Source organism: Panthera uncia (assembly GCF_023721935.1).
Source record: "Panthera uncia isolate 11264 chromosome D3 unlocalized genomic scaffold, Puncia_PCG_1.0 HiC_scaffold_8, whole genome shotgun sequence".
Classification (NCBI taxonomy): domain Eukaryota; kingdom Metazoa; phylum Chordata; class Mammalia; order Carnivora; family Felidae; genus Panthera; species Panthera uncia.
In genome coordinates this window covers 76,192,845-76,208,180 of record NW_026057586.1, presented here as the reverse complement: position 1 = coordinate 76,208,180, position 15,336 = coordinate 76,192,845, and the positions used below count along the sequence as shown (strand labels likewise).

Sequence of the window (15,336 nt, the reverse complement as noted above, 5' to 3'; positions counted from 1 at the left end):
GGGAAAACCCACGACCAACCCCCACGATTGGAATCAGACAAACTGGAGCGGGGAAGCTGGTTCTGCCTAATAAAGATAAAGCTCTCTAATAAACCGCAGGATTGCGGGGTTATTAGAGAGCTTTATCTTTATAAAAAAAAAAAAAAAAAAAAAAAAAAAAAAAAAAATCTGATCGGCCAACGAAAGAGGAAGCACTTAATCGAAAAGGAGGGTATGATTATTGAGCTGAACCTTGAAGGATGGGTGGGTTTCTTTTTACAGACAAAGAAAGAGGGGGCGCTGCAGGCAGAAGGATCAGCCTGAGCAAAGACAGGGAAGTTGGGCGCCTGTGTCCCAAAGGCTATTTACAATGAATAATTACAATTACAATGACAGCTAACATTGATTAAGTGCTTACTCTGCACCGGGAACGGTGTTAAGCACTTCATGTGCATCACTCTACGAGCCGGACAATATCATTAACCCTGTTCGGCAGAAGAGAAATGAAGTGACTCGTCCAAGATCACAGCTTGAAAACGGCAGAACCAGCTTCCCCGCTCCAGTTTGTCTGATTCCAAAGGTCTGGGTGGCTCCTGGGTGCTCCCCAGGGTACACAGAGACACCTCAGAGCTTAAAAAGACCTCAGCCCATATGCTAGGGAGGGGCTGTCCCAAGATCCCCTGACATCTCCCGTGATGTCTGTGTCCCTGCCACAACTCACTCCTGCTCCCAAGTCCTCCTAGAGCCGAGAGGAACCCATCAAAGTTGGTGGGCAATAATCACGAAGCTGACTGCCTAATAAAGATAAAGCTCTCTAATAAACCCGCAATCCTGCGGTAATGGGTTTGACTTTTAAAAGGCAGATAAAAGTCCCAGTGGAGGGACAGACCTTTCCCATCAACTCCTTAATCAGAATTACTGTGGAGGAGCCATTTCCTACAGGTGGGACAGCTGGATGCCTGGGCTGGCATTGAGAAATGACCACTTCTGTGTAAAGCCAGACGTCTGCTCCTTCCAGAGATCCCTCTCTCCCACAGGGAATCCTTTGTCAGGAAAGAACCCTGATGGCAAAGGATGGGGCCTCTGGGGCAAGCCTAAAGGAGGGCGGGGAGGCTGGAGAGGGCGTGGTTTGAGAACTCGCTGGTGATTTGTGCTGAAGCTGCGGGGGCGGAGTCTTCTGAGAGCTTCCCGCTGATTGGTGGAGTTCTGATGGGCCAACCTCTCCATTTATTCTGGCTCCACCGTCGTTGTCATCATCATCATCAAATAACCTATACTGAGCGTTTCTTATGTATCTGGGAAATGTGCTAAACATTTTACAACCACCTTATGAGGCAGGTAATATTAACAACTCCATTAACATTTCCCATCCTCAGATGGGAAAACTAAGGCTTGTTGATAATAAATTTAACATCCTGTGGGTCACACAGCCCAGAAGTAGCAAAGGGGAGATTCAAACCTATGTCTGCCTGACTCCGGAAATTACAGTACTTAACTAACCATTGTTTCTGCATTTAGTAGTTTGAAAGAGGAAACACTTGGTTTGGGTCTGGGTCTTTGATGGAATTCACAAGAAATAAAGCCCGAGACAGAGACTGGGGCGCACATGACTTGTTGAGGACGTGCTCTCAGGAGAAAGGAAGTGAGGGAGCAGGCTAGGGCAGGGGCAGAAAGCTCAGGGAAAATGTAGTTTCTACTGGAGTGTAGCCTCAGCCTGATGCCAGGGGGAGCTCTGGAGTGTGAATTAAACCTTACAGTTGGTCCTACTTTGAGGCAAGTGGGCAGGTCTTTTGTGCTTCAAGACAGTCAGTCAGTCATCAGCTATGGACTGCCTCTCTGCCCCACCCAGGGGTGGACATAACCTTCTGGAAAGGGGCGCCCATGAGGCATTTGCAGCCAATATTCACATCAGCCTAGGACCTGACCAACAGCATCGACTACAGCAGCAAAGGAACTGAGTGGTGGTCCCTGCACAGCCCCTAATTTGTCAAGTGTCTTTGAATGTAGCCCTTGCCCCCTCTGGACATCAGCTTCTGCAGGCTTGGGTTCAAAGTCCTCCCGGGCCTGGCCTAGCTCTGACAGGTTCTGACTCTGTGATCTGGCCCACTGCCCCAGCTGGCAGTCTGTGTTTCTGTAACCCAGGAGGAGAGACGGGGCCCCTCGGGTGGTTCCAACAGTGTGAGGCGAGGTGTCTGACAGCTTTCCCCCACTGAAGCCCTTTATCTCACTGCTCTGCTGTGTTATTTTAAAACTAACGAGCCCAGACCTCAGGAGCTCACCGCCTGCCCGCCGCCTGCCATCGAGATTTGTGGCTTGTCTGTTCTGTCCTCTCTGCAGATTTCAGTGGCAGCTTACTCTCTGCTTGTTAGGAATTTTCTTCCAAACCTCAGCATCAGGAAGGAGGCGTATGTGCATGTGTGTGTATGTGCCTGCAGGAACACGAAGTCCAAATTGCACCATACTCTCAGAAGCCTCAACTGTAGTTCTAGATGATGAAAGAGTCTAGTGGGTGGCTCTGGGACGACAGGGAGAAACAAATTCATCCCTGAGTTATTGAAAAAGAAAGAAGGCAGGACACAGAAGGGAATGGGGCAGGGGCCATTGCTAGGTTCTGAGGTAGCCACTCGGCTTGGTGGTGGAGAGCCACGGTCCCGGTGTAGGGAGGAGCTCCTGAGACACTCAAGGGCACACCAACCTCCCTGCGCTCCCACTTTGCAGAATCCCTTGCCTTGGGCTCTTTGGGGAAAGGGGCTCAGAATCAGCAGTGAGGCTAGAGAACAACGTGACCTATCCTGAGAAGCGTGGCTGATATTTACAGTGCCGCCATGGAAGTGCTGGGCGTGCATCGTGCCGTTTTATTCTCATTCCAGCCCTATGAGGGTCATATGATTTGTGTTTCACCAGAGAGGTGAAGAGATTTTCCCAAGGCCACCCAGTTGGTGGGTGGCCGGGCAGAATCTGTTTGATGAGTCTGATCACCATGCTCTACCGAACCCTCCGCAGACCAATCAGTCTTCCCCGTCTGTACGGCCTGTCTTGTTCCTCCAACCTTGTCCTCTTTCCTTAGGGCTTCCCCTTTCCTGGGTCACTTTCATTCATGAGAGTTTATGTACCTGACCCATGTCTTCCTCTGGATTGTAAGGAAAGCCTTCTTGGGGGAAGGAGCATGTCTGGAGCATCTTAAAATGACCCTCCAACAGGAGTAAAACAAGGCGTAACAGATAAGTGAATGAATGAATGAATGAATGGGAGGAGTCAGACACTTTATAGTGCAGCTGACCCAGGTTTGAATGGCACAGGATCCACTTATGTGTGGATTCTTTTCCATAAATACGGCACAGGACTGTAAATGTATTTTCTCTTCCTTATGATTTTCTGAATAACATTTTCTTTCCTCTAGCTTACTTTGTTGTAAGAATACAGTGCATAATACAGATAACATACAAAAGATGTGTTAACCTACTGTTTACGTATCAGAAAGGCTGACTGGTCAACAGTAGGCTCTTAGTAGTTAAGTTTGGGGGGCAGTCAAAAGTTATACATGAATTTTTGACTGCACGGGGGTCGGTGCCCCTAACCCCTGTGCTGTTCAATGGTCCATTGTATATTTTAAGAGCCAGTCCACCAGGCTGGGGCACTCCTGTTGAGCCATCTTGTTATTCGAAAACCTCACTGGCACAGAGCTTAACCGACTTCCTCAGTTTCCCACCTCACTGTGGCGAGGTGCTCTATCTAACCCCAAGAAGATCCAATCTTATGGCCTTAAATACCATCTAAATGCCAACATCCCTCAAATGCACTTCATCAGCGCTAATGTCTTCTTTGAACTCCAGTCTTGGGCACTCAGCTGCCTACCTGCCATTTCCACATAGATCTCTAATTGGCATCTCAAAACTGGCATGTCCCAAATGCCCTTCTCCACCTGCAGCCACCCCAGCTTAGTAACCAGCAGCTCCATCCACTTGGTTTCTCAGAGGAAAACCTAGGAGTCACCCTTGACCCCTTTTGTTCACACTTCCGTATCCAATCCATGAGCAAACTCCATGGATTCCAGCTTCAACCTGTGTCCAGAATCTGACCACTTCTCACCACTACGGCAGTGATAACCCTGACCCCAGCCACCATCTTCTGTCAGGTGTGTGATTGCAATAATCCCAACTGGTCTTCCTGTATTTATCCTGGCTTGCTTGCCCACTACACTCAGCATGCCTCCAGGGAGACCCTGTAAAGCCTAAGTCAGATCTCATTGTTCCCCTTCTTGGAACCCTCCAATGGCTTCCTGTCTCACTCAGAGAAAAAGTCAAGTTCTTGCAATAGTCCAGCAGACAGTCCATGATCTGGTCCCTTATTACCTCTCTGATGCTCCCTCCTAATTTTTGTCCCCCTTAGTCAGCTCTAGCCTCATTGCGTCTAGTGTGTTCCTACCTCAGGGCCTTTGCATTGACCGTGCCCTCTGCCTATCATGCTCTTCTCCCGGGCATGCATGAGGCTCCCTCCCTCAGTGCCTTCAAGTCTTGCTCAGATGTTACCTTTGAAGGGAGGCCTTCTCTGGTCACATTTAAAATTCCAGCCCCCTCCCAGTAGCATTCCCAGCTTTCCTTATCCTCTGTTTCTCTTCTGTATGCACTTTCCAATACCCTACGTATTTCCCACTTAATTATGTGTATTTTCTGCTCTCCTCCTCCATCTGCCCATCCCAGTAGAATGCAAGCTCCGCCAAGCAGGGATGGTTCCTGCCTTGTTTTCTGTTGTGTCTCCGGTGCCTAGAACATGGCCTACATATAGTAGGTGCTCAATAAATATTTGTTGAGTCAGTGACTGAGCAAAGAATAAGCGAACGGTCCCTGGCAGCGCTTGTTGGAACCAGTCTTTACTCTCTTGGCTCTTGAACCAAGGCTCCTCCCTACCCTGGACTGGAGGCTTCTGTCTTGTTCCCAGAAGATCCTGCTTGCTTGGTGCCTCCTCCAGTAGTGGCTGTAACGATGCCCAAAGGGACTCACCTAGCACAGCCCCTCCCACGGCAGGAAAATATAGTCAGCCACTCATGCTCCATGGAGAAACCTAAACCCTGTCTGCAATTCCAGCTGGTAGAAAGGTCCTGAGGGTGCCCTGGGCTGAAGCCAGAGATGTTATTCTTGCCTGTGGTGACACAGCTTAGAGGAATCAGGGCTTGAACCCAGGTCACTAGGACCCCAGGACCATTGTACTTTTTCAGCATCACCTAATTACTTTTTGCAACCCGTTCAAGTGGAAAACCACAGCACTTTGGAACTTAGCCATTTCCCAAGTTACAGGCAGCCTATATTCCAGGCAGTCCCAAGAATCCAATCCAATCCAATCCCCCTTTCAGTCACTTGCCCTCTCCCTAGGCAAATAGGCAATCGACAGGCCAGCCTGGGGAGGGAGAAATGACTGGCTGAATTTGGGGTTGATGGGAGGGCAGAGGATGGATGTGTTCAGTGATGAGAGTCCACAACCCAGGCATGTCGGGGGCCTGACCTGCTTGGCTGAGCTGGGTAAGAAATGCTGAGCTGATTTTTCTCCATATGGTTCTTTTGTCCTTTGACCTGAACTTGGGAACTGGACAATTTTTGATATACAAGAGTGTTTACCACACACACATACACATGTTCCCACACTCAAATGCTCTCAGCCGTGAGAGCTGAACTAAACCATTGTCATCTTGCCCGAGAAGAGAGTGTGCTAGAGGGCTGTGCTTGTCTATATAGGCAAGCCTTCAGGGTCGGGTCCAAATCCTTTGTGAAATCTACAATCTGATTACTCCAAGTGTGGGTTCCTGGGGCCACAGCAGAACCTGAGAACTGGTTAGAAGTGTAGACTCTTAGGCCCTAACCCAGACATGCTGAGTCAGCATCTCCAGCCTAACAAGATCCCCAGGAGATTCATGTGCACGTGAAGGTGTGAGAAGCACCTGTCTGTCCTCCACATGACCCTCGAGGACCCAGTCCCTGCCTTCCTCACCGGTATCAGCTTCTTTTTTTCCTGCACCCCATGTCCATTGCAACATTATTTACAATAGCCAAGACATGGAAACAACCTAAATGTCCATCAGTGGGTAAACGGAAAAAGAAATTATTTTACGTAAACACAACAGAATACTATTCAGCCATGAAAAGACAGATGTCCTGCTATTTGTGACAACACGGATGGACCTTAAGGGCATTTTGCTGAAGTGAAATAAACCAGGCTCAACTGTTGCTTTCCACCCTCCACCCCACTGTCTCATTCAGCCTACTGCCTCCTCTGCAGTTACATGAAGTTCACTGCTGTGTCCTGATGTCGGGCCTTTGCACATGCCACTCTACTCTCCTGACCAATTTCCATATATCTTTAGGAAGCCTTCCATGGCCACCTGCCCACGTTCCCATGGCCGGATTAAGTGTTCTCTCTCTCTCTCTCTCTCTCTCTCTCTCTCTCTCTGTGGTTCCATGGCCCTCTGAGATTACTATACCGTATTTCCAGTTGAGGGATCTGTCTTCCCCTTGCAGGCTGAAGGCAGACACAAGTCTTAATTACTATACAGTCCTTGAAATCTGATACTAAGTAGGTGTTCAGCAGACAGCTGTTGAACAAATGAATTAAATAATGAGGGAGATGCCAGCTTCATAAAATTTCTTATTTCTCATTCGGTTCCTAGTGGCATGAGCATCACTGACCCTGAGCCCAGCTATGTCTCCCTCAGTGGCTCTCTGGAATCCCCAGGCTTCCCCCCAAGCCCCTATACTTTTTCTAGCCATGGTAGCAAACTCAAAGAGTCACAGCTCCTGCAGATTATCCCCAACCAGGCTTAGTTAACCTTGAAAAGGACTTGGTACCAAGACCTCAGGCAAGGATATTAATAGGGCCCAGACTGAAGCCCCAGGAACCAAGGCACAGATTAGCCCAATCCATCTTGTCCGTAGGCTGAGTCAGCCCCGTGATAAGGCTTGAGATTTCTAGTGGACTCGTGAGCTGAGGGTGTGGGCCTTCACTCTTACTGAAACAGGCAGACTGTAGGTATCTGGTCGGCGTGGGGACAAGGACGGACCATCCACAGGCCTGAATGCACGTGTAGAATAAGAACCTGGGGTGTGAACCTTGGATGGAAAGCAAGAGCCTTTTCCTCTCCAGGTCTCAGTGTCTTCATCTGTGTAATGGAGATAAGTTCACTACACTGGGCACCTAACAGAGGGTTGTCAATTTCAGTTGAGATGCTGGACTAGTGCTCTACACCCAGGAGAAGCTGTTAAGGGGATGAAGGCAGTAAGCGTCCCCAGTCTAATGACCAAATGCCATTCCTCTTTGCGGAATATAACATCCAAGCCAAACTTGAGATACAGCCCCTTCTCCAAACACATAAAACAAGTCCCTGTCTTATGATGAAATGACCAAGATTCACCCTATACCCCCACGTATGACTTCCTTACATTTTCAAAGTGTTTTCCAGATTTCTCTCCTTTTTCCTCAGTTGATTCCTATAAACAGGCAGGGCAGCTACTATTCTTGCCTCTTACTATCCCCGGGTCTCAGGTTTTCCACCTGTACAGTAGGGATGACCATGCCTGTTCCTGGGTTTCTGTGGAAGCTTAAATGAGATGGTGCATGGCCCCGGTGTCTGGCACAGAGTAGGTGCTTGATAAATGCTGTCTCTGCTACTGTGATTTAGTGACACGGAAAGAGCACCAGACTGGGGGTCAAAAGGCCATGGTTCAGCCACAGCTCTGACATGAGTCACTCATTGTGCAGCCTTGGGCAAGTCCCTTGCTTCTTGGGGCCTCAGTTTCCCCACTCAGTACAGAGGAGAGCCAGGGTGGGGGGCCCTTCCTCCTCCCCTCCAACATTATTTGTCTCTTATTCCCCAGTCGGTGTTTAACTCAATCTAGTTCTTGGGGCACGGGGATCCGTACCCAACCCAGGGCCCAGTGAGCACTTTGCTGGGAGCAGGGCGCTTTGATGTGAGAAGCAGGGAAGCAGCTAGGGAGCCGGGCATCTCGGAGAGTTTTGTAGAAAGTTCAGGCCTGACTTTTATCGGAGGCTGGGAATCTGCTGGTTGCCATGACTACAGAGAGCAGCATCTAAGCTCCAGGTCGTTGATTAGCAGGAACAGAGCGGGGGAAGGCCTTGAGGAATTCAGCACGCACGGCCCCCTCCCTCCCTCTGTGAAGTGGAGTGTGCCGGCCCTTGACTTCACTGTTTTAGCTGTCCCCTGAAGATCTCGCCTCCTTTTAAGTGCTTTTTTATGCAACATCGAAGGGCCCCGTGGTAAAAATGAGGCAGCTGCCGGGACTCCTCAGCAAAAACAGAACACGGAATTTTTCTTAAAGCCCTGCAAGGCTGCAGAGCGGGAGGTGGGGAAGGAAGCTGGCGGGGGGTGGCTTGGGGGAGAGGGGCTCCACGGCTGAGGTCTGAGTCCGCTGAGATGCTGTCTCAACTGAGGCGGGCCCTTCTCCTTGGACCACTGCTTCTTTGTACTAAGGAGAGTTTGCCTCTGATCTGTGGTTCCCACCTGAGATCAGTCATCATTTATCTATCCATCCATCAGTCATTCATTCGACAAATGTTTATTGAGCAAAAAAGGGCACACTATGCCAGGCACCATATCCCTGGGGATTCCGTGGTGAGAAAAGAGGCTAGTTCCCACTCTCGTGAAGCTAACATTACAGTCTAGTAGACAAGTGGTTAGCAAACAAACATATAAAATAGTCATTTCAAACAGTAACACAGACTGCTGTGCTGGCAGCAGGTGAAGAGAGGGGCAAAATCACTTAAGGGGGTCAGAGAGGGTCTCTCTGAGAAGGTGACTTCTGAACCAAAGGAAGGAACTGGCCATGCAAAGAACTGGAGGAACAGCATGCCAGATGGATGGAACAGAAGGGCAAAGTCTCTGAGCAAAGGCCCTTTTCCACATGAGGGATGACAGTAAGGAAGCCATGTGGATGGAGCAGAGTGAGGGATGGACAGAAGGGTAAGAGATGGGGTCTAGGGTTGGGGCAGACGCCGGATCATGCAGAGCCTTTTAGTTCTGGCAATCAGTTTGGATTTACTCTTAATCCAAAGGAGGCGAAATTACCAGGGATGTTTCTTTAAGATGCAGATTTCCTAGTTTCACCCCTTTGAGACTATTTATTATGGCTAGGTTGGGTCTGAGAAGTCTGTATTTTTAAAAGCTCCTTGGGAGCCTCTGATACTGTGCCAGGTTTGGGAAGCCTGGGACTGCATGGTCTCAGAGCCTCTTTCAGTTTTAAGGAAGCAGAGAAGCCAAGTGTCAGAACATCTTGGAAAAAGATCTTAAAAGTTGTATGATATTATGGAGAATTCCTTTCTTCCTTCCCTCACAACTCCCTATCTGCCTGGTAGAATTAATTCTGGTTTTGTTTGTTTTTTTAGCTTGTTTGCAAAAATCCCAGATGGGGTACCTAACACAAGGAAGGTGAAGCCAGCGTTATGGGGGGAAAAGAACAATCGACTGTATCAGGTTATAACTGCAGCAACGCCACCAAAACATCATCGGGATTTGCCAGTCCCTGATGCTGGCGATGGTGGATGAGGGTTGTCCTCACCCTAAGCCTGGTCCACCAGAGCCTGGCAGTAGCATTCCCCATCTGTCCCTGTGCTGCAGATAACCCGTGCCTCCTCTCCCTCCAGCAGCGGAAGTCACTGAGACCTTCCACACAATGCCAGCTCTTACTCATCGTCTATTTATTCTCTGCCACATTGCTCACATCAGTTATTGTTGTTTATTTTTCCCTTTTGAGGGCTTGCCTCGGACACAGATTTGGGTCATGGTTTCCTATAATGCCCCAGAGTCCAAAACCCCATTCTTACGTGTGTCCAGCTCAAGGCAACACACATCCATTGATAAGTTCGCTGATCACTTTTCTAGGAGAAATACGGGGTACAATAGAAAATGCATCAACTGAGCCATCGGAGTTGACTGAGGCATTGGCTGGTTTATTTCCACCAACTGTGACGTGAAGGGATTAACTCAAAGCATCTCAAAATCCCTTTCTAACTCTTTGAAACAAATGCGTGTTCTCTTTAGCCAATGCATGTGCTCTTTCATTTATTCATTGCACAAATGTTGAGTGTTTACCACGCAGTGGGCTCTGGGGCAGTGAGACACAGTCCCACTCCCAGGGAACTCATAGTCTGGTGTGAGGAAAGATAATGAAATGGCAACAGCTCATATCAGGAGTTGCAGTCATAGTAGCAAAAGGACTGTTATATCCGAGAATAGGGCTTAGATCTCCCCCTAAGTCTGCCCCCGGCGTCACCATCTCTACCTCATCAGTGGGGACCCATCCTGCCGGTTGCTCAGGCTCAAAACCTTGGAGTCATCCTTGACCCCTCCCCTTCTCTTATTCTCTCCCACCCACCTTTAGCCAGCAGCAAATGATGCTAGAGTCCCACTTTCAAATATCAGAATCTGACCACATCTCATCACCTCCGTCACCAACCCACCGATCCGAACCTGGACAGTTGCATGCACCTCCCTCCCTGTTGCTCCTCCCTTGTGTCTAGTGTCTTCAGCCACTGGGCTGATCCTTCTAAAATGTGAGGCAGACCATATGAGTCAGTCCTCTGTTCGAAAGCCGTGCCATCTCAGCCGCAGAGTCCCATGACCTACAAGACGCAAACTCTGGTCTCCCCTCTTACCACACCCTAGCCCTGCTTGCTCTTTCTTGTGAATATATGCCAAGGGTCTTTGAACCTGCCATTCCTTCCGCCTAGAGCACATTTTCCACTTCCCATGGATAATTTGTGTAGAATCTGTACATCGCCAGGCAACGGATTACCACCCCCCCCCCCAAAATCTTATAGCTTAAAACAACAAACAGATCTGATGTCTCCCCATCAGGAATTTGGCTGGGCCACTCTGGCTGGGCATCTCGCGTGAGACTGTGGGCAGATGTCAGCCCGGGCTGTAGTGTCATCTGATGAGTCACGACTGGGGCTGGAGGGTCCAATTCCAAGTTGGCGTGTGCACGTGGCTGGTGGCCGGAAGCCTCGGCTGTTCTGCAAGCGGGCTTCCCCATAGCGCTGCCTGAGGGTTCTCACCCCGTGGTGACGGCTTCCCTCAGAGTGATCAGTGCAAAGGGAGCGAGGCAGAAGCCACCTTTGTGACCTGGTCTCGGAAGTCACGTGTTATCACTTGCACTGCCTTCTAGTCATTAAAAGCGAATCGCTAAGCCCTGCCGGTATTCAAGGGGAAGGAAATTAGGTTGCATCTTTTCATGGCAGGGCTGTCAAAGACTCTGGAACACATTTTAAAACCACCACTCACTGCAAGGTGAGTTCCTATTCCTTTAAGCCCCCATCCCCCGGTTACTTCCAGAGTGGCCTTCTTCCCTGATACTCTGTACAAAAGAACAGTCACCCCCTCCCATTACAGAATACTGTTTTATTCTCTCCATGATTTATTGCCATCCAATAAGCCACGTTATTACTTGTGTATGCACTTAGACCTGCTCCCCACCCCCACCCCCCATCTGGAATGTAAACTCCGTTATCACAGGGGACACCTCTCTCTTGTTCACTGCAGCCCCACACTTAGAACTGGCCTGGACGCAGGTTAGCCTAGGCCCGGTCAAGTATGAGAGGAGGCAAGTGTTGCTGGGCACTGGGCAGAAATTGTAAGCTCTGAGTTGTTTGAGCAGAATCAGGACAGAGTTCCATATGAAGAGACTGGAGGCATGGGAATGGAGCCCTCAGAGTAGGAGAAGCAGAGCAGAGAGGTGTAGGGAACGCCGGAGTTCTGGAAGCCTGGCGTGGGCAGTGAGGAGGGCCGGACAGCCCCGACAAGAATCTCCATCCCTCCTGGGCTTGCCACATCTCTCAGCTCTGCTTCTAAAGATGCACTGATAAGCGGCTGACAGAGACAGATGTGTTTTGCTGCCCTTCCTTCAGTATTGACTGGGTTTGGACTGCTCTCTGGGCAGCCCTAAGGAGCAGGGGGCTTATCAGATGCATTCATCCTGAGTCATAAAACCAGTCCTGCACTGGCTGCAGGTGCTTGGTGCAGGAGAAATGCTATTGCCTGTGGTCAGTGCTTGACCCGGACTCTGCAGGCAGGGTGTGGAGGGAGGGGCACTCCCTGGATGATGCCAAATCCACCTGTTCCTCCCAAACTCCTGAGGTTGGGGGCCAGGAGATATGAGTGGCAGTGTCTTCAAAGACTGAGTACCTAGGTGACTTCCTTCTCCTTTCTGGGTCCCAAAGAAGGAAGTGGGACTCAGGTAGTTTTCCTAGAGTTGTCTGGGGCTCTTCTCAGAGGCAGAGGGATGAGCTTCAGGCCTTCATGGGAATTGCATCCCAGGTAGGTGGCCTCATACCTGCCAAGGACACCAAAGTGGAGCAAAGGGGAATGGAACAGACACTTTTTAAGGCTGTTTTGTTTGCTTTATGTTATCTCATTTTCATAACCATCCAGCAATATAAGGACTAGTGTTACTCCCTATCTGATCACTGAGGAAAGTGCAAAACAGAGAGATGGAGTCTTCTATCTACTAAGTGGTGGAAACAGTGTTTGAATCCAACTATGTACACCTCTTCCATCCGGAGATAAGGCAGGGAAATGGACAGAAGTGGCAAAGGGGCATTGGAACTGATTCTCTCATGCTTTGGCCTCTACTGAATGTTTTGAGCAAGGATGTGGAACACTGGTTTCCAGCCTCTCCCTGTGGTTTAGTCAGGATAGGATAGGATAAGCAATGCCACCGTAACAAATAAACCCCTAAATCCCAGTGGCTCAACCCAACTAAGGCTTATTTCTATCATGCAAAGTCCGATGTGGCTCAGGCATCTCTCCTCCGCCAAGTAGCTTCACCTTTCGGGGTATCTGACCTCCAAGGTCACTGCAACAGAGGGAGAGAGAGCTGGAGAAGGCACACAGACCTTGCTGGCTCAAATCGGAAATGACACACGTCACTTCCACCGAGAGAACAGTGGCCAAAGATAATCTCTCACGGTGCCAACCTAACTGCAAGGAAAGTTGGGCCATATTAGGATGTCTCTGAATGTCTGATGAACGCGAAGACCTTGTCATATCCTAACAATTTCAACCTCTTTATTTGTTCCCCTGTAGGACAGAACCCCAGAGCAGCCCTGTGGTTCCAGCTCAGGATGGACCCTCGGAAAAGCTGAGCCAGCATCTGGCCACCGAGGCCTTGGGCACCAACAGCTGGGAGAGAGACAAGGCCTGCCGGGAGCTCAGTCCTGCCAGAGCACGCAGGTGACATGCTGACCCAACCCTCTCTGGGGTCCAGTGAGGAGGTTCAAGTTGAGAATACAGAAGTGAAGTTTGTCTTTCTGGCCACTCTTCCTCTCCTTCTGTTTGCAAATTCCTCTTTCAGACCCTTAAACCCAATCAAAAGTCAGCACACATTTTTTTTTTTTTTTCTCCTGTAGAGGACCAGATAGCAAATATTTTGAGGACCAGATGGACTCGGCCACAGCTACTCAATCCTGCCATTGTAGCACAGAAACAGCCACAGACTCTACGTAAATAAGGTGTATAGATGCATTTCAATAAAACTTTATTTATAAAGACAGGCTAGATACAGCCTGGGGGGTCAAAGTTTGTTGCCTTTGCCTTAGATGATTGAGCTAGTTCCTGTCCATTGTAATGACTCTATAAGCTACTTATTCCCAAGTCATGACTTCAGCCCAGATCTGTCTCCTGAGATCCAGATCTTTGCATTTATTCCTTAAATTCAGTTATTCAACCAGGATTTCTTGAGCATCCATTGGTGACAGGCACAGTGCTGACATCTGAGGACACACCGTTTTACTGAGGTTTGGAGAGGTAATGTAACTTGCCAAAAATATGGCAGCCAGTAAGTGGCAAAGTGAAGTTTTGAAATATGGTCTCTCTGATCTTAAATCCTAGACTAACACCTACCACGTTATACTTTGATGCTAATGAAAAAGCTAATCTGTCCCCTGGCTTCTATTTTCAAGTTTTGCACCCTGCACATATAAAGCCTAGTCTGCATTGGCCTCCGGAGAATCAATTTTGTTGACAACATGGTCCTTATTATCTGGTTTTATCAGCTGGTTGAAACTAACTCACCACTCTCTCACTACCCTGGGCTTGTACCTACCCCCTCAGTGACACGTGGAAAATGAACCTAGTGTCCTTGCCAATGGTGTGCCCTAGATATAATCCCTACCTCTTCCTGTTGCATCAGAGGGTGTCAAAGCCATTTTACAGGTGTGGAAACTGAGGACAGTAGGTGGCAGGATCAAGATTAGCCTGAGGACCCCTGATCTGGTCCAGATTCTCTCTTTATGTCCTGGAGTTGTTGGTTTCCTAAGGTACAGACTCTAAACTATATTAGGCACCCATCTGAGAATTACATGGAAGCTATGAGTGCTGCCACCAGGGAAAGTGTGGATATGCTCCAAGAAAACTCCCCAAATTCCACGTACCATTTCAGAGGATTCATAGACTCCCAAGGCCCATGAGCAGGGCTGTCTAGTTAAGAATCTGAATTCTGGGGGCGCCTGGGTGGCTCAGTCAGTTGAGTGTCCGACTTCAGCTCAGGTCACAATCTCACAGTCCGTGAGTTCGAGCCCCGCGTCGGGCTCTGGGCTGATGGCCCAGAGCCTAGAGCCTGCTTCCGATTCTGTGTCTCCCTCTCTCTGCTCCTCCCCCGTTCATGCTCTGTCTCTCTCTGTCTCAAAAATAAATAAACGTTAAAAAAAATTATAAAAAAAAAAAAAAAAAGAATCTGAATTCTGAAGAAGTGGCTTGGGAAGCCAGAATATCACTCACAGGTGAAGTCCACTTCTCTACCCAGCCTACCGTCTCGGCCACGGGGTTTATTTAGGCTCTGATGTCAATGGGGGAGAAAGAGTGAAGTCCTATCAGCTTGGAGAAGTGAAGGTCAACATCAGATCTGGAGAATTCTCTCCAGGAAACAGGAAAAAAGCTGTTTCCATAAGAGGCTGAGGGAGATGGAGAGAGGGGAGAGAAAGGGCGTTTCTATACTTCGAAAACACTGTCTCTCAGACAATCCAAGGGAGAGACTGTGTCATAGAGATAGACGTGTACTAACTGAGCAACTTTGGGCACTTAGTTTTCCTTCCCAGGCCTCAGTTTTCACAACTATAAAATGGGAATATTGAGATATACTTCTCCTAATCAGAGTGAGGATTAAATCAGATACGCATGTACAGATCTTGACCGTGAGCCTAGAATGTGGGGGGCGCTGGAAATGCCGCTGGGGGTGTCATGGAGCCTGAAGAGCAGGCTCTGGGCATGAAAATCTCAACAGGGATGCCATGTTGTCACTTTGGCTGCGGAGAGTCCCTTTGACTATGGAGCGTGTTGCTCCCTTCTCTTATCTGAGACCC

The 15,336-nt window shown here is 49.0% G+C and overlaps 1 protein-coding gene across 1 annotated transcript in view; it reads left to right on the top strand.

Annotated features, from left to right (window-relative positions):
- Nucleotides 1-15,336, top strand: part of SRRM4 (serine/arginine repetitive matrix 4) — a 275,510-nt gene that overhangs the window by 216,102 nt on the left and 44,072 nt on the right. The window contains exon 3 of the mRNA XM_049619894.1: nucleotides 13,064-13,210. Coding sequence (XP_049475851.1) covers nucleotides 13,064-13,210 — 147 coding nt within the window. The remainder of the gene's footprint in view (nucleotides 1-13,063; nucleotides 13,211-15,336) is intronic.